Raw genomic sequence first — 21,258 nt, 5'->3', positions numbered from 1 at the left:
ATCGAAGAAATCATAGCAATAGCTACATTGAACGTAAATGGAATAAACCAGTTAAAAAGCAGAAATTGACTGGATACAAAAGTCGCACTTTAAATATAAAGACCCACTTTCTCTAAAGTAAAAGAATAGGAAATATGTGGTGCAAACAATAAACATTAACAGCAGAATGGATAAAGTTGTGTTCAATCAATGGAATATTACGTAATAATATGAAAGAATAAATTTCTGACACACACATGAACATGGATGAATTTCACAGACCTAATGTCAGAACAAAAGCAAAGAAGATCAGCACAAAACCTGCATGCTATGTGATTCCATTTATATGACACTGGAGTTGGTAAAACTAATCTATGGTGCCATCCCCTCTGGGGATGGGGTTGATTAGGAGGGGGAGGGGCCAGTCTTCCCAAGGGTTAAGAATGTTTCATATTTTGACCTAGGTGGTGGAGGCATGAAGTGTGCACAGACACAGGCAGGCCCTGATTTGCATGTTACCGTGTTAAGCGATACTCGTGCTTATTAGAACCATGTTCTCAAACTCCGAACTCTGCATTACGCACCCAAGCTATCTCTGATTCAGTCACAGACTTGCTTTTCTGTCCCACCAATGTAAGTGAGCCATAAAGCACAATTTCATTTTAATTATTCTTTCTGGTTCCACAGAGAGAGTTTTCATAATCCCTAAAACATTCAAACGAGAACCTGCTTTCACAATCCCTAAAATATTCAAAGCAAAACAAGAAGCTGACATCTTGATATTGAGTGATCTTGATCAAAGGCAATCGGATTGCTTCCCTCCGTTTCGCCTAGCAACCATTGGTCTGGCTTTTCCTGTGGCAACTTGATTGACTCAACACCATTTGTCAAATAATGATGAAAATTAACATTTCCCATTGCATTTATTGTTGCAAAATGGGGCAGTGATATGTAAAGCTTGCCCCTGTCCTTACAGAGTTTTCTGAGGGTGGAAGTATATATAGAGCCCTCTTAATCCAAAGATCCAAAATCTGAATGCTTCAAAATCTATACCGTTCTGCTTGTCGACATGATGGCACAAGTGGAAAATTCCACACCTGACCTCATGTGACAGGTTGCGGTCAAAATCCAGGCATACAACACACAGTCTACTTAGTGTCTCCAAGGGAAAAAGATCCGTGCACACCCAGATTCCCTCACACAGCATGCCCATACGTTGTTTTTTCACTGTGTTACTGGTATGTGTCACTAGGTGTAAGAAATGATTGCTACGGGAGGCACATACATTCAGACTCAGGAATTAGGGCGATGCCACCCAACCACAGATTGGCCACATGGTGGCTGAGATAGTGACACCTTTATTTTCTGATGGTTCAGTATATGCAAACTTTGTTATGCACAAAATTATAAAAAAATATAATGTAAAATTACCTTCAGGCTGTATGTATAAGGTGTATATGAAACAAATGAATTTCATGTTTAGACTTGGGTCCTATCCCCAAGATATCTCAGTATGTATATGCAAATATTCCAAAATCCAAAAAAATTCCAAAACCTGAAACACTGCTGATATCCAGCCTTTTGGATAAGGGATACTCAACCCATACTCCTATTTTACAGGGTAAAGGTTGAGTGGGAATTTTATACTTTGTCTCAGGCCATTGATCCTCTTTAAAAACTCAATTGCAAATGATGGATTAAAAGCAACATCCAGTGGGATCTGAAGATGAATTTCTGTTGTAATGATAAAGGCAAATATTCCCCTACGCCCAGTTTCCTCAACAGAGTATTTGATGCACAGATGCCATGCAGGGAACTGGAACAATAAGGAGTGCAGATATAAACGGAAACATTCCTAAAACAATGTGGCAGAGGGTTAATATCCTCAATGTACAGTTTACCAAATTTACAAGAAAACACCTCAATTCATAATTAAACAATGGGAATGCACCGTTCACAAAGAAGAAAAGCAATGCTTATTAAACATAAAAATAAATGCAGCCTCACCAGTCATGAAATTAAAACAGCAAGATACTACCATTGCCTATCAAATTAGCCAAGATTAACACAAAAATGTCAGAGATAATTCAGGTGTCAAAGGGTAAGACAATGAGGTCCTTCTGTAGGTCACTCTCTGCCTCAGGGTCTTTGCACAGGTACTTCCATGTCATTGGCCAGGAGCGCTCTGACCCCAGCCCCGCCCCATCTTTGCACAGCTGACCCGACTCATATGTCCTCTTTGCGGGGAGGCTTGGCCTGAGCACCATGTAGACCAGCCCGAGTCACTATCCCATGCCACCCTTTCCCATCCTTGCCATAGCAATCCTCCTCATCTGATATTTTTATCTGTCTGTCTCTTCTTCTTTTTTTTTTTCTGAGACAGAGTCTCACTCTGTTGCCCAGGCTAGAGTGCCGTGGCATCAGCCTAGCTCACAGCAACCTCAAACTCCTGGGCTCAAGCGATCCTCCTGCCTCAGCCTCCCGGGTAGCTGGGACTACAGGCATGCGCCACCATGCCCAGCTAATTTTTTTCCATATATTTTTAGTTGTCCAGCTAATTTGTTTCTATTTTTAGTAGAGATGGGGTCTTGCTCTTGCTCAGGCTGGTCTCGAACTCCTGAGCTGAAATGATCCACTTGCCTCGGCCTCCCAAAGTGCTAGGATTACAGGCGTGAGCCACTGTGCCTGGCCTGTCTGTCTCTTAATTTGTTGCTTGTGTGTCCCCCCTTCTGGGATGCAAGTTCCATGAGGCCAGGGACTGGGTCTATTTTGCACTGTGCAACCCCAGAGCCTGTGTACTGTGGTGCATGGGGGGAACCCATGTCTCTGTGGAAGTACAGCTTTGTGTGCCGTCCTGCCCTTTAATGTGCTAATGCCACCGAAGGGAATATGCAGAAGCACACCCCAAATCTTATGAGCAGTCGGATCTTACTGTGTATGTTCTGCTGCTGGTCTGTCTGCGTTCACATTTGCTGCTTCTCATTCCCAAGTCAGGACAATGGCATTTATGACAAGCCATAGGGACTTGGGAAAGTGGACATGTTGTAACGTGAAAAGTGAGGAAACAGGATGCACAGCTGTGCACACACAACTCCATCTTGCAGAGAAGCCGGATGAAGGGAAGCAGGTGACGGGTTGGCAGAGGTTGTCTCTGGATGTTGAGGTCATGAGTGCTTTGTTTCCTTCTCTATTCTTGCTTGTATTTTTCATTTTCTAATAATGAGTGTGTATTCTTTTTATAATGAAGGTAAAACTTTAGAAGAGCGCCGCTGTTGGGAAACAGCTTGAGAAGGCAGGAGATATCAAGCCACAGGCGATATTGGGCCTTAAGATCCCAAGTGGGCGAAGGCGGACGTCCTGGGCGCAGAGGTTTGTTTTCAGTTTGTGCGTTTGGTGGTTCACTGCCAAGGCCGTGTGCGGAGCCTTCAGGGTTGCGCTGTTTTCTCAGCGTGGTGCCTCCTGTCAGCTGGGTAGGAGGAACAGTGGCTTGTTTCTGCTCTCTCTGTGGCCCTTTCACATCTAACTTGTGGCAGCTGGGAGACAGAGGAGAGTGTTTCCTTTTTTTTTTTTTTTTTTGCCAGAAAATTATAGAAGAGAGGCTGTATTTTTTCTAGTGCACTCCATTTGGTGAGCACCTGCTATGAGCTAGACCCTGGGCTAGCACAGATATTTTTGGATTTTATTTTATGCTTTTATAAAACCATAATGGTTGTTTTTAAAACTCATGAATGGAGAGCATCATTCATTCAGCACATGTTCCCTGGATGCCTGCTGGGCCAGCGTCCCCTGGCCTTGTCATCCTCAGGGAGCTCCCAGTCTAGAGTCTAGCATAGGTGACATCCCTCCCACGTGGTCAGTCCCTGCTCAGGAGATGAAGGGCTCAGCCGAAGCAGCAGAGAGGAGGGAAGGCGGAGCCTCCATGAGGGGCGGGACTCTGCACAGGTTGACCGGACCTGTGGAGTGGCGGCAGAAGGGGCCCAGGGTCAGGATACATGCTCCCGTCCCAGGAAGCCCGTCTCCTTCTCCTTTGAGGAAAGTGCCCTGTTTCAAGTGAGAGTGGCAGTGTTCTTCCACTCTAGAGAGAGGACACTTCTATCCTTTTTGGGGCATGGCAGCCATGCGTCCCCTTACAGGTGGACATCATTCACTGTAATTGGGAGTTGTCTGTGATTCATGGCCCCAGACTTTAAGGGACTGCCGCCCTTTATGTGGCGACTGTTTTGAGTAGAATTTGGCTGTGTTTGGAGCTCTCTGTCCGGGGCAGCTTGCTGGGTGGCGGCGGAGGCCTGCCTAGCTTTGCCATTCTGCGCAGTCCTCATCGCCTGCCTTGGAGATGGTAGCACACGGTCTTGACTTACTGTGGGTGTGAAAACGCAAATGCCCGTTTCTCCTAGTCCCGTCCGACGCTCGTCTCTCCTCAGGCACATCTGTTGCCTGTGGAGACGCGTGGAGGGGGACTGCCTGTTTCATTTCCTTGTCAGCCAGATTGGATTAGAAGTGCAAGAAGGCTGTCAGACGTGTGCTCGCACATTAGGGCCTCCTAAGAAAGGCAAGAAGAAAAGGTGGTTATGGTCAACATGGAGTGGCGACACTCTGGTTTCTGGGCTCCTTCCTTACATCGGTTAGGACCAAGTCTGGCTATATGCCATGGAGACTCCCAAATACCCAGGGGTTGGGGGTTGGAAGTCTTAGTTCTGTCTCATCTGGAGTCTGGAGGTTGCAGTCAAGTTCTTGGGGCTGCAAAGAGTTGTGAGGGACACAGGCCTCTCCCAGCTCACCCCTCAGGGGGCTCTGGGATGTGGCCCCTCATCCCCATGGAGCTCCAGCCACCACATCTTTGTCTCAGGTTGGTAGGGGCGGACGGGGAAGAAGAGCATGGGGTCTTCATCTGGGAGTGCTTTTCTTTTAGGTCCCATACACCCCCCGCTCTTTGGCCGGAACGTGGCTGTAGAGGGGCTGGGAAACGTAGCTCTTGTGCTGCGTGCCCTGCAGTGCCTAATAGATCCCTGGGTGGTGCTCTGCTACTTTCCCAGGGCCCCCGTAACAGATTACCATGGACTGGTGGCTTACAGCAAGGGGAGCGTACTCTCTCACAGTTCTGGAGGCTGGACGCCCACAATCCAGGTGTCAGTGGCTTGGTGCTCCCTCCGAAGGCTCCAGGGGCGGGTCCTTCCTGGACTCTTCCAGCTTCTGGTGGTGGCCAGCAGTCCTTGGCCTTCCGTGGCTTTCGGCTGCATCACTCCAGTCTCCGTCTGCACGAGGCTTTCTTCCCAGTATGTCTGTGTCTTGCCCTCTTCTTTTAAGGACACTGGTCAGTGGATTTAGGGCCCACCCTGATCATCCTAGTTTACATCTTTATTATGTCTACAGAGGCCTTCTTTCCAAGGTCACATTCTGACTTTCTGGGTCAACATGAATTTTGGGGGGTACCCCACTATGGGTACCAAGGAGGAGAGTGAGAATGGATGTTGGGGTCATGGCCTCTGCTTCAGTCTTTGATTCCCCAAACTTTGTGGTGAAGTGGGGCTCACCAAATTGTTCACACATCAGTGGGCTTGTTGGCCGCTGGCTAAGTGATGGCTTTCACTGAGATGCATGTCCTGGTGGAGCCGACTGCCAACAAGTGACCAGACTCTGTTTCTATGGGGTAGAGGGGACAGTGAGGGCTTGGAGAGGCCTACCTGAGTTTGAGTCTTTGTTCTACTGCTAACTAGAGCATGGACACTTTGCCCTCACTGCGCCTCAAGTTTGTGTGTAACACAGGATAAACGGGGTCTACCTTGAGGGTCTTTTGAAAACTGAGTGAGAGAGCGTCTCTCAAGTACAAATCGTACCTAGCTCACACTAGCATGTAAGACAGAAGTGATAGCCATCATCAAGTTTGTTGTTTTTTCCAAAACTCTGTGTCAATTAGGATTTTTTTGGTTGCAAGTGACAAAAATTCCACCTCAAAGCAGCTTAAACCATGAGAGTCTGTTGGCTCTTGTAACTGGAAGTCGTAGGGTTAGCTACAGTACTGCTCCAGGGGCACTAATGATGTCACCCAGGATCTGGGTTTCTCAGACTCTGTCCTGCCTTATGCTGCGTTGTTCTCAGGCTGCGGGTGCTCACGCTATGCTGGTGAGATGCCACCACAGTGCCAGACCCCGCATCCTCCCATCCAAGTACTAGCCAGACCTGACCCTGCTTAGCTTAGCTTCTGAGATCAGATGAGATTGGGGTGGTTTGGCCATAGACCAGATCCCACATCCTTACACCAAATGGCCCAGAGTCTCCTAGCTCCTAAGGAAAAGCAGGAGGGCCTAGAGGCCCTCTTCAGGCCATTGGCTCTGATTGGGTCACGTGTCCATTCCCGAATCAGTTACTCTTAGGGACAGGGGGCTGCAGGTGGCATAAGCCAGTCGGTGACTGCCCTGGAACGTGGAGCAGGTCAGTTTCATCCCTCTCCTAAGCCACATGCTGACACTGCGAATGTGGGAGCAGGGGAGGTGTGTGCTGGGAGGGAACTGAGGCATGTCCTGCACTCTCGGGTGAGCAGTTCCGGAAGCTCAGTGTCAGTGATTCACCACCTCATCAGGGTGCTGGGGGGTTGGGAGTGAGGATCGCTAAGGGCTCAACCTGGGAGCCAGACTTGAAGTCAACACATCTTGAGAGTGCCTGGCGTTAGCTGTGTGAGCTTGGCCAGTCTCTTAACCTCTGGAACCTCAGGACTCTGGGGAAATAAAACTGTCTAGATGGTGTTGGCTCCAGAATGTATTCTGCATTGTGGATGCCATCGCTGCTCGTCGAGAATATTCTCTAGGCACCTTTTCCATGGTGGTTGGGGGGTAAGCCTCTGCTCTCCTTTACTAGGATAACAGGGACTCGGTGCTCTTCTAGGTTGGGAATGTGGGATCCCGGAGATGCCGTGCTTGCCATGGTGCTGCTTTTTCTGGGGAACTGGTGGAAGGCAGAGCTGGTTGCTGGGGGGGACAGCCTGGAACCCCCTGCCCTGGCTGAGCAGGCTGTTAGCTTGCAACACCCCCAGCTGCTGCTGCTGGCTCCCCTTGCTTTAATGTGCTTTTTTTCCCTCCTAGCAGTAATCATTCTGGAAGCTTCTGTAGTATTTGCTTATTTATTGCATTTATTGTCTACCTCTCCCTCCAGTATGGAAGCCCCCAGGCAGGGAACCGGATCTGTCTCCCAGCACCTGTTGGTGGCGCTCGGCTCAGTGCGTGCTGAATGAACGAAGCACGCCTGAGGGGTTTAAATTAATGAACACCTTCCACAAACTTTCTTACTGCTTCTGGGGTGGCATCTACATTGGCAACAGTGTTTTCAGCATCGTTAAGGATTCTTCCCGACAGCGAGGCGGTGCTCCTACCTTCTGGAGTTTGCACTACTTTGGACACTTGGGGCTTGGCCAGAGCAGGTGGGTGGCGGTGGGTCGCCACCAGGGGGCACCGTGGGCCCATCCCGCGGCTGCTTGCAGAGAAACTGCACTGGCACCTGCTGGGGTCCGGAGTGTCCTGGGCGGCAGGTGGAGAGCATCCTTTTGTCTTCCAAAGAAGGTGCCTCAGAGAGCTCTTAAGTATTAATACAAACTAGTACCTGGCTCACGGCTCGCATGTAAGTGGGAAGTGGTAGCTGTGTCAAGTTTGTTGTTCTTTCTGAACTGTGTCAACTAGAGCTCTTTTGATTGCAAGGGACAGAAATTCCACATCAGAACTGTGACACCGAAGCACTTGGCAGGAAGACTTCCCAGTCTGGAATTTGGGGGTAACAATTCCCTCCTTTTCTAATCTCGCTGATTTTTTAGAATCAGTTTTTAGTGGTCTGCTTTTAAAATAAGACAGCCTCGTGTTAATGAGGAGCTAAAGGGACCGAAGGTGGCAGCGAACGTGCTGGCGTGCTCTCAGTACGCCGGGCACTGTGCCAGACCCTTCCCGTGGTTGGTCGACGCTCCCTTACAATTGGACAGGGTTGGTTCTAAAGTCTTCCAAGTGTCAGGGAGGTGGCCCAACCTGCCCAAGGTCACACAGCAAGCGAGGGTGGGGATTCCCTCACTCCTGTCTGCTGCCAGAACAGGTTCTTAACCACCCTTTTCTGCTGCGGCCATCTGTGTCTGAATTCGAGCAACAGGATTTAGGATTAAGAGTTACAGACGTTAATCAACTTAAATGTAACACACTCTGTTAGCGTACTGACTGAGAAGAGCGTTTGTCTTAGTTTCCTATGGCTGCCTTAACAAGTGACCACTAATTTTATGGCTTAAAATGACAGAAATTTATTCTTCTACAGTTCCGAAGGCCAGAAGCTCTATATCAAGGAGTGCGTATGGCCACACTTCCTCCCGAGGCTCTAGAGGAGGATCTTTCCTTGCTCCTTCCGGCTTCTGGGGTTGCCAGCAAACCTTGATGTTCCTGGCTCGTGGCTGCGTCACTCCAATCTCTGCCTCCGTCTTTATGCAACCTTTCCCCTGCCTGTGTGTCGCTTCTCCTCTTAGAGGGACACCAGTCATAAGGGCCCAGCCTATTCCAGTATGACTTTATCTTAATTAATTGCATCTGCAATGACCCTAGCTCCAGACAGAGTCACATTCTGAAGTTCCAGGAAGGTGATGGACTTGGGGGATACCATTCAACCCCTCCCTTACTGGGGCGTCCAGAAAAAGTCCAAGTGGATGACCTGGGGCCAAAGCTTCCTCTGTACACTTTTCTTGGTGTGGCTTTCTCGATGTCACTTGGCCCATTGTGTTCAGGCTGCATCCCTTCTCTGACATTCCTGGGGAAGGCTAGACAAGACTGGGCTGGGGTTGAGCTGGGGATTAAGTTCAAGTTTGTATGTGGAGAGTCTGAGTTCCCTTGGAGATCAACGAGAGGTACCAAGCAACCCATTGGTTCTGTGACTTTGGAGCCCAGAGAGAAGCCAGGCCTGGGGGCGTACATTTGGAATTCAGTTGCATATCATGGGGGTAATGCCATGGGGGAGATGTGGCTGCCCAGGGAAAGGATGCAGAGTGAAAAGAGACCCAAACCTTGGAAACTCCAGGCTTTAATGGCAGTCCGTAAAGAAGATAGAAACTGAGACGTCACCAAAGACAGGGAGAGGTAGCCGGGAAGGTTACAGAGGGGAAGGGCAGTATCAGGTGCCGGAGAGGAGCTGAGGGTGGGGACAGAAAGCTGCCCCGTGGGTGTGTGGCCAGGAGCACGGGCAGCCTTGCAGGAGCTGTCTGGATGGTGGGGTGGGGCTGTGACCAGACAGGAGAGGGTGGGTGGCCTAGGGGAGACAGGGCTTGGGGGAGAAAAGCTGACTCTGCGAGGACACTGAGCTGGGAGGGAACAGGTGGGGAGGCCAGGGCAGGTGGAGGGTCAGGATTTTATTTTATTTCATTAAGGTGAGAGAAACATGAGCATAGATAAATGTCAGCGTAAGTGTTGGGTGAATATATGCATGCTTGAACCCGTGGCTATCTCCTCTGTCTGGGGGGATGTCTCAGTCCATTTGGTGTTACCATAAAGGAATGCCCGAAGCTGGGTAGTTTGTAAGGAAAAGAGGTTTATTTTGCTCACATGTAGAAGCAGCATGGTGCTGGCATCTGCTCCTGGTGAGGCCTCAGGGAACTTCTAATCAAAGTGGCATCGCACGCTGAGAGAAGGAGCAAGAGCGAGGGCAGCAGGTGCCAGGCTCTTTGTAACAGTCAGATCTCTCAGTAACTAACAGAGAACTCACCCCTTGGGGAGGGCGCCCAGCCATTCATGAGGGATCCCCCGTGACCCAAGCACCTCCTCTCACCTCCAACACCGAGGTCAGATTTCAACACCAGAGTCGGAGGGGCCAGGCGTCCAAACTCTATCCCGGGAGCAGGGCCTGGGTCTCGGGCTGCAGTTACTCTGCATCCCAGCTTTGCCCTTATCAGCTGACCAGGGCGAGGGAGCTGCTTTGACCTCTCCCTGGGCCCAAGGCCCGGAGCAGGGGAGGAATTTCCCACGAGCCCCTGTGATTGGTGGCGGCTTCTTCTCTTTTTCAGATGGATGAGATCAAAGGGAAAGACCGTGTGATTCTGGCCTTGGAGAAGGAACTTGGCGTGCAGGCCGGGCAGACCCAGAAGCTGCTTCTGCAGAAAGAGGCTTTGGACGAGCAGCTGGTTCAGGTCAAGGAGGCCGAGCGGCACCACAGCAGCCCTAAGCGGGAGCTGCCGCCCGGGATCGGGGACATGGCGGAGCTCATGGGCGCACAGGTGAGGGCAGGGGCACACACAGCCTCCCGTCTCTCCTCCCTCCTCCAGCCTCTGGCCTGCCCGGCATCCACTCTTCCACCCATCTGTCCACTGTCCATCCCTCCTCTCCCCTGTCCCTTGTCCTTTCCCCGTTTCCTAACTGTCACTATGTGCCAGGCCAGTGCTTGGCACTGAGAACGCCAGGGTGCAGAACTCGCTGCCTCTGCCTCCTGTGCCCTTGAGCTTCTGAGAAGGCAGAAATGGAGACATGAGAGCAGGGTGCCCGGGGCAGCGCAGACAGGGCTCCTCTCAGCAAAGGAAGGGATTCGAAGTCAGAGTCCCGCAAGATGAGTAGGGCCAAGGCGAGTGCAAGGGCAGTAGCTTGGTACTGTTAACTAAAAAGATATTAATGAAGTTTATACTTTGGAAAACGGAGAGCTTTATTTCTCATCAAGGGTAGCAACCTGCTAGCCCGGGCCAGAAGCCAGACACACATGCTTCAAAGAAGAGACAAAAGGGAAAAGGATTCTATACTGAGAGGGGTGGTCAAATGTACATATTCAACAAGCTATAGGAGGAGCCATGAATATTCATGAAGGGAAATCATGTGCACGTAATTGTGTTTCTCTCTCCCTTCCCATCATGGCTGAGCACTCAGTTTTAGGATATTTCTGGGGTCTCCTTGGCTGAGAGGGGTCCGTTCAATTAGCAGAGGGCTTAGGATTTTATTTTTAGTTCACAGTCCCCCGTTTTGGCTATAAAAGTAACTTACATGGTTACTTATATGGTTATAAAAGTAACTTATCTGTATAAGTACCAAGTTATTTTAGTCTTGGTTTTGGTACAGACTTATTAGTTATATAAACATAAGTATTTTGTTAAGACCATTCTCTTCCTTAAATTGGCCCTTACAGTCTCATGGACCTCCCTCTTCCTCGAGAGTCCCTGCCTGGGGGAGGACGGTCTGTCTGTGCAGTGGCAGGGCGCCGGCAACCAGGCCCGGGGGGTTCAGATGGGGAAGATCTGTAGGCTTCATTGAATCATGTCTAGTTTTCAGGTACCATGACTCTGGTTTTCTCAGAAGTGAAATGAAAGATAAATAACATTGATAATTTGACAATTAAAGAAGAAGAATTTGGGTATCAAATTGGAAAAAGGAACCTATTCCATTAGGGAGTCAAATAAAAACGTCATAAAGAAAATTATTTTTCTTTCATAGTCAAGAATTAACCAGGATTTAGTCCAAACTTTGGACAAATAATAAAAACCTTAAAAACAAAAGGACACCAGAATCTAGAGGCTCAAAACTAAAAATACAAGTTTGTCATTGAGAATGGAGCAAGTAAAACTATACATGTGATTTAATATGTCTGAGTCCTTTATATACAAAAAGTCTCATGTGCCACTCATAGGTGGAAGGAGATAGGAAATTAAATGTCCCTTAAGGCTTGAAAGCAGAAAAACAGATTTTGGAGGAGAGAGAGAGAGAGAGAGAGAGAGAGAGAGAGAGAGAGAGAGAGAGAAAGTCTTGACTGGTTAGCAAAGGTGGTCTTGTTACATAAAGGATGCCCTGCGGGCATAGTTCTCAGATAGAACAGAGGGCAGATGTTACTTTCCAGATTTTTAGAGGTAGAAACTCTTAAATTCTTTTTTTTCATAAAAGGCAGTTTTGCAGCAGTCATTTTAAAATATGTTAAAGAAATATACATTGGGGCCAAATATTTTTAATCTCTTTAGTCTAATTTGAAGCCAAAAGTTTTACATATTAAAAGCCAAACTGATAGTTTGGGAGAAATTTGGGTTAGAGTTTGTTAGAGATAGACAAAAGAGAGAGAGAAAAAGAAACAAATTGTGATAATGAGGCAACTGTGTCCCATTCCAGGAGCAGATATCATAGAGAAATTTTTAGACAGAAGAAAAAAAAACAAAGGCCAACATTTGGAGCAATTTTTTTTAAAACTAGTTGAGAAGAAAGAACCATTGTTTAGGAGCAGAGATGGAAAGAGAGGAAAGAAAAAAGGAAAGAGTCGACTCTAAATATTTTGCATGTGCCATTTTTTTTTGAGTCTCTTTTTATTTTAAATTACTCTCTTTAAGGGAGGCTATGAGAGACTCAATCCCATCTGGAAAACTCAAAATACCAGTTATAGCATTTTCTTCATTATTCTGGGAGGTTTGATAGCCTTTTTGTTTTAAATGAACACGCAGGTAACCTAAAGGTCTCCTAAGATTTTATTGTGGCTGGCAAAACTTTAAGTCATTTTAGGTTAGATTTCAAACATGTGTAAGAATTTTTTATTTTTTTTTTAAGCATGTTAGTGACTAGTGTCTCTGATGACAGTGGATCAGAGACCGTTTTCTTAGAATTAAAGTTTTTGTAATTGTACTTACCTCTATGAGTGTGTCCTCCCCAAGTGCCGGAACATGAGTGTCTTCATAAACCCTACGGACCAGCTGAATCTAACTAGGTCCTCCCCAAACCAGGACCTACAAAACATTCCCTTGGGGCTCAGAATGGAGGGAACCAGGGAAACTGGAGTAGCCCCCTAAACAGAGGGCTCTGGAATGGAGGGAATTGGAACTGGGAGGAATGAAGGGAAGGGGTAGAGAGAAATAAAGTCTCTGAGATCTTTGTCTTAAAAGTGGGAGATCTTGGATCCAGGGGAGCTTACCTGAGTTTCTCCCAGCGAGGTCAGGGAGACAACTGAGCTATCAGTGGGGTCATGCAAGAGGTCATGCTGGGGGAAACTGGGGGTCTCCCTGGTCCCTTCGTGGTTGCCATTTGTTAACTAAAAAAAAAAAAATATTAGCGAGGTTTCTACTCTGGAAAAAGGAGAGCTTTATTTCTCATTAAGGGTAGCAACTGCTGGGTGTCCATTCCGACAGGTTGGGAAGCTGAGACCCAGCCAGAAGCCAGGCACCTATGTTTCATAGAAGAGACAAAAGGGAGCAGGATTTTGTACTGAGTGGGGTGGCCAAATGTACACATTTAACAAGCTATAGGAGGAGTCATGAATATTTATGAAGGGAAATCATATGCATTTAATTGTGCTTTATCTCTCTCCTCCCATCATGGCTGGGAACTCAGTTTTAAGGTGCTTCCAGGGTCTTCTTGGCTGAGGGGGTTCCATTTAGCTAGCAGAGGGCTTAGGATTTTAGTTTTATTTCGTAGTACTTAATAAAGACACAGAGGAGGCTGAAGCAGAAGGTATCCATTCATTCATTCATTCATTCGATATTTGAGTGTCTGTTATGAATTGTATGTGCTGGACACTGTATTAGGTGCCAGCATTTCAGTGTTGAGCAAGACCAACCCAGTGTCCCTGTTCTTGAGGAATGTGTTAGCACGTCCTGGGAACCGTGAATGGCATGTGATGGGCCTTTGTAAGAGATGCAGGGTGGGCAGAGCTCAACACGAGGTCCCCAGGGAGCCATTGAAGGGTCTGAAGTGTCCGTGCCTCTAAGATGAAGTCTTCCCACCAATGTGCAGCGGAGCTTGGAGTGTTCCCCTCCTTGCTGTGTGGCATACAGTCCCCTTAATAAAGAGCTCACCTGTTTTGCCATCGTGTGACTTTTCTGATTTTCTGGAAGGCTCTATGGAGTGCTTTGAATCATTTCAGCTTCTTCAAAGTACATTTGTATGTTGCCTTTTTTTAGGATCAACATATGGATGAGCGAGATGTAAGGCGATTTCAACTAAAAATTGCTGAACTGAATTCGGTGATACGGAAGCTGGAAGACAGAAATACCCTCTTGGCAGATGAGAGGAATGAACTGGTAATCAGCCCTCCAGACAGATGGTGCCTTGCAGATGCAAGGCAGGGCCCTGGGGCCACAAAGCATGCCTTAAACAGAAAGTTATTGCAGAGGCCTCTGGTTGTCTGTGCTTGCTTTCTTATTTCTTTTTGATTGAAAATCTAGCACATGCTTTTTGAAGAAATATGTTACTGCCCTTTGTTTCTGCAAGACTTTATGCTTAGCAAACAATTTTAGAATTTCACTGAGGAGTGTGGAAAGGATGTTCATTGCAATGTTGTTTATAATAGCAGCCAAAAACCCAATTGTTGAATACTAAAGTATTGGTCAGAGTAATTGTGGAATATTTATACAATGAATTTTATGCAGTCTTTAAGATTGATGATGTAGACCATATTTAATTGACATGGAACAAATTGACATTTGTTCACAGTAAATTAAATGATAAAAGCAGTTATAGAACAAAAATACATTGTCATCATCCTGGATGTTGGGAATTGTTCTTCTAGGTGGCATGATTATGGGTAATTTTCATTTTTGCTTATCTATTTACTTTCTTTTGCATAAAATTTGATACACATCTAATTTTAAAAATAATGAACATGGATTTCTGGTTAAAAAAGAAATCTCCAATAAAAATAGCAATTTCATGAATATGTTTAAATTTTGTAGATAAATAGCTATGTAATTTTTATGTAGTGGTAGTTGATACATAAACTTCTTGAGAAATACCTCATAATTTTTATGTTTATTCTAATCCTTATTGTATTAAGGGAAGTATATCTACAGAATACTTGAAAAAATGGGTACTAAAAAATGTAAATAATTATCACCTCTTCATAATTTTGACAGGATCAAAATAAGTTCATTTCCTTCCAGTATTTTTAAAGGCATATTTTATATGACTTTATCAGCCTGTACATGTAATATTATGTCTCCACTTTTTATTTAAATACTCATAAGCTAAAAAAGCACTCATGAGCTGCAAAATAGCTTGCTGAGAGGATTAGGGAAAACACAGACTACTGGGAACAGTTCAGACTACACTGAAGTAGCTAAAATAGAAATTGGTAAGTTTGCCAGTGCTTCAATCTTTTTTTTTTTTAGAGACAGGGTCTCACTCTGTCACCCAGGCTGGAGTGCAGTGGTGCTATCATAGCTCACTGCAGCCTCGAACTACTGGGCTCGAGTGATCCTCCTGCCTCAGCCTCCCGAGTAGCTGGGACTATATTGTGCCACTGTGCCCAGCTTATTTTTTAAAAATTTTTTTTGTAGAGACAGAGTCTTACTATGTTGCCCGGGCCAGTCTTGAACACTTGGCCTCAGGTAACCCTCCTGCCTCAGCCTCCCAAAGTGCTGAGAGTGCAAGACTTGAGCCATTGCACCTGGCCTTAGTCTTAAAGTCAAGAGATAACTACTGTTAGTTTGGGTGGTTCTTACATGTTTTCAATGCTTATAAAACGTATTGACATCCACCAGGAGACTTTTTGTTTTATCTCATGGTTATAAAATGAGTTTTATTCCCCTTTGCGTTGTTCTACAATGTGCTTTTTTCGCCTAATTGAGTTACAGCACTCCCCACTGAAGTGACGTGCGGAGATCCGCCTTTGTCTCCTCAAAGGCCGCGTCGCCCCGCAGCGTGGCTGTCCCACGGTCTGTTCAGCCCTTCCGCTCATGGGGGATATTTGGGCTTGTTCAGGTTTCTTTGCTGTTACAGCAGTGAGACATGGAAGACACATTCCTGTCTTTACTAACTTGAACTTTTATTTCTGTGTGGTAGATTTCTAGTAGAATGTTGGAGTCACATGGTACATTTTATATTTCAGCAGATACCATCAGAATATTTTACCTTGACTTTTACAGTCTGGAGACTCCGGAGTTAGTCTCTTGTGTTCGATTCTTGGTTCTAGCACTTTCTTTGTGACTTTGAGCACATTGCCTCATCATCTCTTTGGGTTTGGTTCTTTGTCTGTGAAATGGGGTTTGGGGATGGTTCCCCTCCTGGGGTCGTGGTGAGAGTGAAATGAGAGAGAATGCGGGGGAAGGGTTAATGCATTTCGGGCTCGTGGCAGCACTTGCTGGCACGTGGTGGTGGTTCTTGTGGTGGCTGTAATACTGATGGATACTTACGTTGTTTCTAATTCTCGTCCATTAAAATAACCCTGTGAAGACTCCCACTATGCATTTAAGTCTCACCACAAGTCTAGGAGGCAGGAGCTGTCATTATTCTCATTTTCTAGATGAGGAAACTGAGGCTAAGAACTTGCCCCTGGTCGTGCAGCTAGAAAGTGAATGTGTCTCCAAGGACACTGTCCTCTGAAGGAAAAGGCATGGGCGCCTCTAATTGTGCAGGTCCCCGGGTTCCTCCTCCCTGTCGCCCACCACTGTGGTTTCTCACCAGTCTCCGTCTTGTTGGTCTGGCCTCCACACAGCAGTCCAGGCAATAGATTGTTCTAGAAGGCAGATCTACCCACAGAATTCTTCTGCTTCAAGGTCCCCAGGGCTGGGGATGGACTGAATGACCCAGCTCTCCCGCCTACCCCACCAGATCAGGCTAGCCCACGCCCTCCCTTCTCTCCCCATCACCCTAGTCGGTGGTCCCGCTGGACGGTGTGGAATCTGTGAACATGTGGGCATGTGGTTCCCTTCTCCCGTGGTGTTACCTCCATGGCCTCTCCCGGTCCTCTTCCCCATCTGTTTGGATGGGCATCCCTGTCATGTCATCCCTTGACCCAGTGCCCGGCACAGGGCCTGGTGCGAGAGGGGTCCCCAGATGCCGATTGTACGGAAAGGACACGTGGCTGATCACGGAAGACTGGGCATGTCCTTTCAGGGCTGGTTGGACGCCGTAGTGCTCTCTGTGCTCCCAGCACTGAGCCTGGCACCGTGTCGGGGCCCAGGGCTTATATGCTGTCAGGGCGTGGAACTGCCTGCTGAGTTGGTAGGTGGGGGAGTGGGAGCCGGGAGGAGCTAGGTAGCTGGACTGGTCTTTCTATGTGTGATCTGTGACCTCCGGGGTGAGTCCCTGAGGGAAAGGAGAGTGGGACAGTAGGCAGCGCAGGCCGCCTGCCAACAGGGCTACCTGAGCCTGATCTGTGGCCTCCCCTTCGGGCTGCACCCTCCTCCTTGGGCACCTCACTCGGGCCCCACAAGGCTCGGGTGAGATGCTGTGCTTGGCAGCTGGCGCATGTGCTCTTTTGGTGTTTGTGGTCTTCACAGGGGCCTCTGGTCCCGAGGAGGCTGGGGTTGAATCTCTGCTCAACTCCATGGTTTGCCTTGGCCATCCTTTGGGTCTTCAAGTTGTCTGACCCTCTATGTCCTTTTACAATCACAGCTGAAACGCTCACGTGAGACTGAGGTCCAGCTGAAGCCCCTGGTGGAGAAGAACAAGCGAATGAACAAGAAGAATGAGGATTTGCTGCAGAGCATCCAGAGGATGGAGGAGAAGATCAAGAACCTCACCAGGGAAAACGTGGAAATGGTGAGCCGTCGACCCCGGGGCCGGCCCTGGCACTCTGCCTCTGCCTGCGGTCGCCAGCCCTGACCCTGCCAGTCCATGCGCTCCAAGGCCCGCCTGCCACCGCCCCCCAGGAAGCCTCAGGGGCAGAGCAGGTCCACAGACCCCTCTCTCTCCTCTCCACTGCTCCAGAATGTTCTGTGCTGTGGGCATCTGAGCCTAGAGGGAGGCAGCTGTGTCCTTAAACACAGCTCTCGTTCTGTTTCTTCATCTATGAAGTGGGAACGAAAGTATGAACATTGCACGACTATCTACAGGGTGCAATGGTGGCACGTGAAGTCCTCAGAGAAAGCAGAGCTCACAGTGGATACTCAGTATGTCAAAGCGATGACATTTATTGCTGTGCATGCTTTGCATAAGGGTTTTTTAATCTCCAGTGAGGATGATTGGTCTTTGTGGTCAGGGTGGGTGTCTTGTAGTTGATGGTCTCTAGAATGCTCCAGGGTCATTGTTCAGAGTAGTATTAATAACCCCAGCTTTGCAGCTGAGAAGACCGAGGGGCTGAGCATGCATGCCCTGCTCTGTGCCATAGCAGGTGCAGGTGTGCACATGTGTAATCGCTGTTCCATGGAGCCCTCTCCTCTCCTCCCAGCTTTCAAGGCTCATTTCAGCATCATCTTCTGCCCCCAGGCCCTGCGCACCCTTCCCCTCAGCAGTGTGCACAGTCAGCCCTGACCACTCCTCCAGCTGGGGCTGGCGGCCATCATCCCCTCCCTCCTCCCATCACCCTTCCATCCCACACCCAAGCGCCCGGTCCACTGCCGTCCCTCATAAGTGTTGTGGAGGGTCACGCTGCGGTGCTCTCTCTCCCTCTGGTTACAGAAGGAGAAGCTGTCAGCGCAGGCGTCTCTGAAGCGGCACACCTCCTTGAACGACCTCAGTCTGACGAGGGATGAGCAGGAGATCGAGTTCCTGAGGCTGCAGGTGCTGGAGCAGCAGCACGTCATCGACGACCTCGCGCTGGTACGTCTGGCTCAGCTGGCGTGACTCAGCTCAGCAGGATGTCACACGGGTGTCAGGAACAGATGTCAGGGCTCAGGGCAGTACTGCTGAACTAGGCCAGGATCAGGCAGTGCTGACTTTGGGACTCGCTGGGTCACCGTGACGTACACGTTCCTACTTCATTCTGCCATAAGGCAGCCTTGACTTCCCTTAGATGAGATTACTGGTACCTGGGACGGTTTCCGTAGCTACTCTTTTTCTCAGATCTTCTCCATGGTTTGCGATGGTTAAGCAGCAGCTTCAGTCTTCAGAATGAGTCTGCTGGCCCTGATGGAGTGGGCATGACCTTTCCCTGAGAAGGCTTTGATTCTTCTCCAGCTCAGCAGTCGCAGACTGTGAACTCGAGCCTGCAACCCTGAACCTTGTAGTCAGACTAGAACTTGAAGGGCTTGCTAAGGCTGTGTGTGTTTCCTGGACATGTATGTGGGGTGTGCACCTGTTAAGGTGGGGGTGAGCATGCCTGAAGTAGGTGGGTAGTCACATCTGGAGAATTCTGCAGCTCTCTGTGAAAGGAGCTTAGGCGCCAGTCTGGGAACACCGCAGTGAGCTTTAGTTGGGTCTTCTATTTGCCCAACGCGGTGCGTGATGGTTCCATGCACGGGTCTTTGAAGAGTAGAAAAGCCAGGGTCAAAATTCTAGAAAAGGCTTTGATGGTAATTGTCACGTTCACTCTGCCTGCCTCTGTCCCTCTCTCCTCTGTAAATCCCCCTCCCTCCCTTCCTTCCACCTTCCTATCCATTCATTCTTCCACCCTTCTGTCCACCCATCCATGCATGCGTCCATCCATCTTTGCTTCATTACACAAAAGATGCAGTGCAGCTTGGGATGAAAAAACGTATTCAATAAAATGACAATAAAGTGAAAAGAGGAATCATAAACCAAGTCAAGGATAGGGAAAATAAAGATAACAGCGTCAGTGAAGATCAGGAAGGGCAGACCATACGTCTGTGCCGAAGTGAAAAGGAAGCATGATTAGAAAGAGGAAAATTCCCCAGGTTTATGGAGCAAAATGCTGCTGCTTTTGCCCCTGCGCTGCAGTGCTCTTTCTGCTGACAGTGGCTACCAGGCACCCATAGTCTCTTGTTTCTTTCTTGGGGCAATGCTGCTGGGCAGGTTCTGGCCCCATGTAGCAAAGGAACAAACCAATCATCAGAAAAATAGAGGAATGACCTGGCTAGCAGGAGGCCCAGCGGCTTTGGCCCCAGCTCCGTCTGCATCCAAAGCTGCAGGTGTTCTCATACTCTGAGGCTGTCACAGGAAGAGCCGGCCAAGGCCAGCAGAGCAGATGTTCACTCAGCCCTGCTTAGTGCTTTTTACAGCTTCCAGCCCCAAAAGAAGGTAGGCTTGAGTTTTACAGGACTGGCAGTTCTTAGCACTTTTTCCGGAAGGCCCTTAGGCCTGAGCAGATGGTGTGGCTCTGTAGCTCTCGTTGCTGAGAAGCAGCCACCACTTAAGTGCTTGGAGCCTGGGCCAGCCCTTGCCTGGGATAGACGAGCAGGCGCAACGGTGTCGTAAGCTGCTCCCTTTGAGAGCCAGTTGTGCTGGGTGGTGTGACATGCAGCAGGCTGGAAATGCCAACAATTGTGTTTCCTTCCAGGAGAAAGAACGGCTGTTGCGCTGCTCCAAAAGGTATCGAGGGAAAAGTCTGAAGCCGCCCAAGGTGAGCCTGTGCTGGGGCAGCTGCCCCGCTTTGCCGCTGTGTCCCAGATCTGCGGGGCAGGGCGGTCCCCGGGGAGCCTCGCAGAGGGGCCCTGCAAGCAGAGACACACATGGCTCCTCGTGTTTGATGATGAGAAACCTGTCACCACCATCTCTCAAAGCAACATAAATTATGGCAGTAATGTGATCTGTTTATTGTAATTAGTTCATGCAAAACTTACCGATGAATTCTGTATTTAGGCCTCAGGGTATAGTCACCCCAAATTAAAAACATAAATACTTAGAGTTTTTGAAGGATTTAAAGGACACTCAGGCTTGGTTTATATCATCTAACATCCTGTTCTGAAAAAATCCAGGAGCATCGTGGTTTCTTTTTTTAATCATGCAGAACTGCACTCTTTTTGGAAAACATAGTTTCGCCCATTTCTTAGTAATAGTGTCTGAAAGCCCTGGTAGGGAGGACGTAGAGCAGGGCTTGTAAAACGCAAATGCCCACAGGGACCAAGCTGGAATGTAAAAGAGCAAATCAGAGCAGGTACAAAAAAGACAGTTTGCATTTAAACCTGTAAACCTATTTTTCACTTCCACGAAGACATGGGCCTCCTCACCTTTTTATTGACCCAAGTGTCCCGCCCAGTTTATTTTTTGCTAGAGATGTGTTTATAGGGAAATAGTTCTTGTCTATATGGAAAACACCTGTGCAAATTGATGGCAAATGGGGAAGGACATACAGCCTGGGTGTCAGGGTGACAGTAGGGAGTGGTGGGGACTGTGTCAAACTGGGCCCTGAATCTGGGCTGCTATAAGGAGGTAGGTCAGGTGGTGTTAGAGATTTCAGTCTTTAAAAAGAGGTGTTGATCCTGTGTATTAGTGTCTTAGGGCTGCCTTAACAAAGTACCACACAATGGGTGGCTTCGAACAATGGAAATTTATTGTCTTACAGTTCTAGATGCCAGAAGTCTGAAATCAAGGTGTCAGTAGGGCCATGCTCCTTCCCTCAAAAACTGGTGGGGAATCCTTCCTTGCCTCCTCGTAGCTTCTAGTGGTTTCCCAGTAATCTTTGGTGTCCTTGGCCTGCGAGCTGCATCACTCCAGTCTCTGGCTTCACCACTGCGTGACATTCTTTCTTCCTGTGTGTCTTCATGCC

At 48.2% G+C, this 21,258-nt stretch overlaps 1 protein-coding gene across 1 annotated transcript in view; it reads left to right on the top strand.

Annotated features, from left to right (window-relative positions):
• The window catches only part of JAKMIP1 (janus kinase and microtubule interacting protein 1), a 73,258-nt gene that overhangs the window by 6,789 nt on the left and 45,211 nt on the right, over positions 1-21,258 (top strand). Inside the window, exons 2-6 of the mRNA XM_012662842.1 lie at positions 9,989-10,198; positions 13,835-13,954; positions 17,268-17,414; positions 18,273-18,413; positions 20,050-20,112. Of these exons, the coding sequence (XP_012518296.1) occupies positions 9,989-10,198; positions 13,835-13,954; positions 17,268-17,414; positions 18,273-18,413; positions 20,050-20,112 (681 nt within the window). The remainder of the gene's footprint in view (positions 1-9,988; positions 10,199-13,834; positions 13,955-17,267; positions 17,415-18,272; positions 18,414-20,049; positions 20,113-21,258) is intronic.

Source organism: Propithecus coquereli, unplaced genomic scaffold, assembly GCF_000956105.1.
Source record: "Propithecus coquereli isolate 6110/MARCELLA unplaced genomic scaffold, Pcoq_1.0 Scaffold785, whole genome shotgun sequence".
In the NCBI taxonomy this organism is placed as follows: domain Eukaryota; kingdom Metazoa; phylum Chordata; class Mammalia; order Primates; family Indriidae; genus Propithecus; species Propithecus coquereli.
The sequence above is the reverse complement of the archived record's forward strand: the minus strand, read 5'-3'. Positions and strand labels throughout refer to the sequence as shown.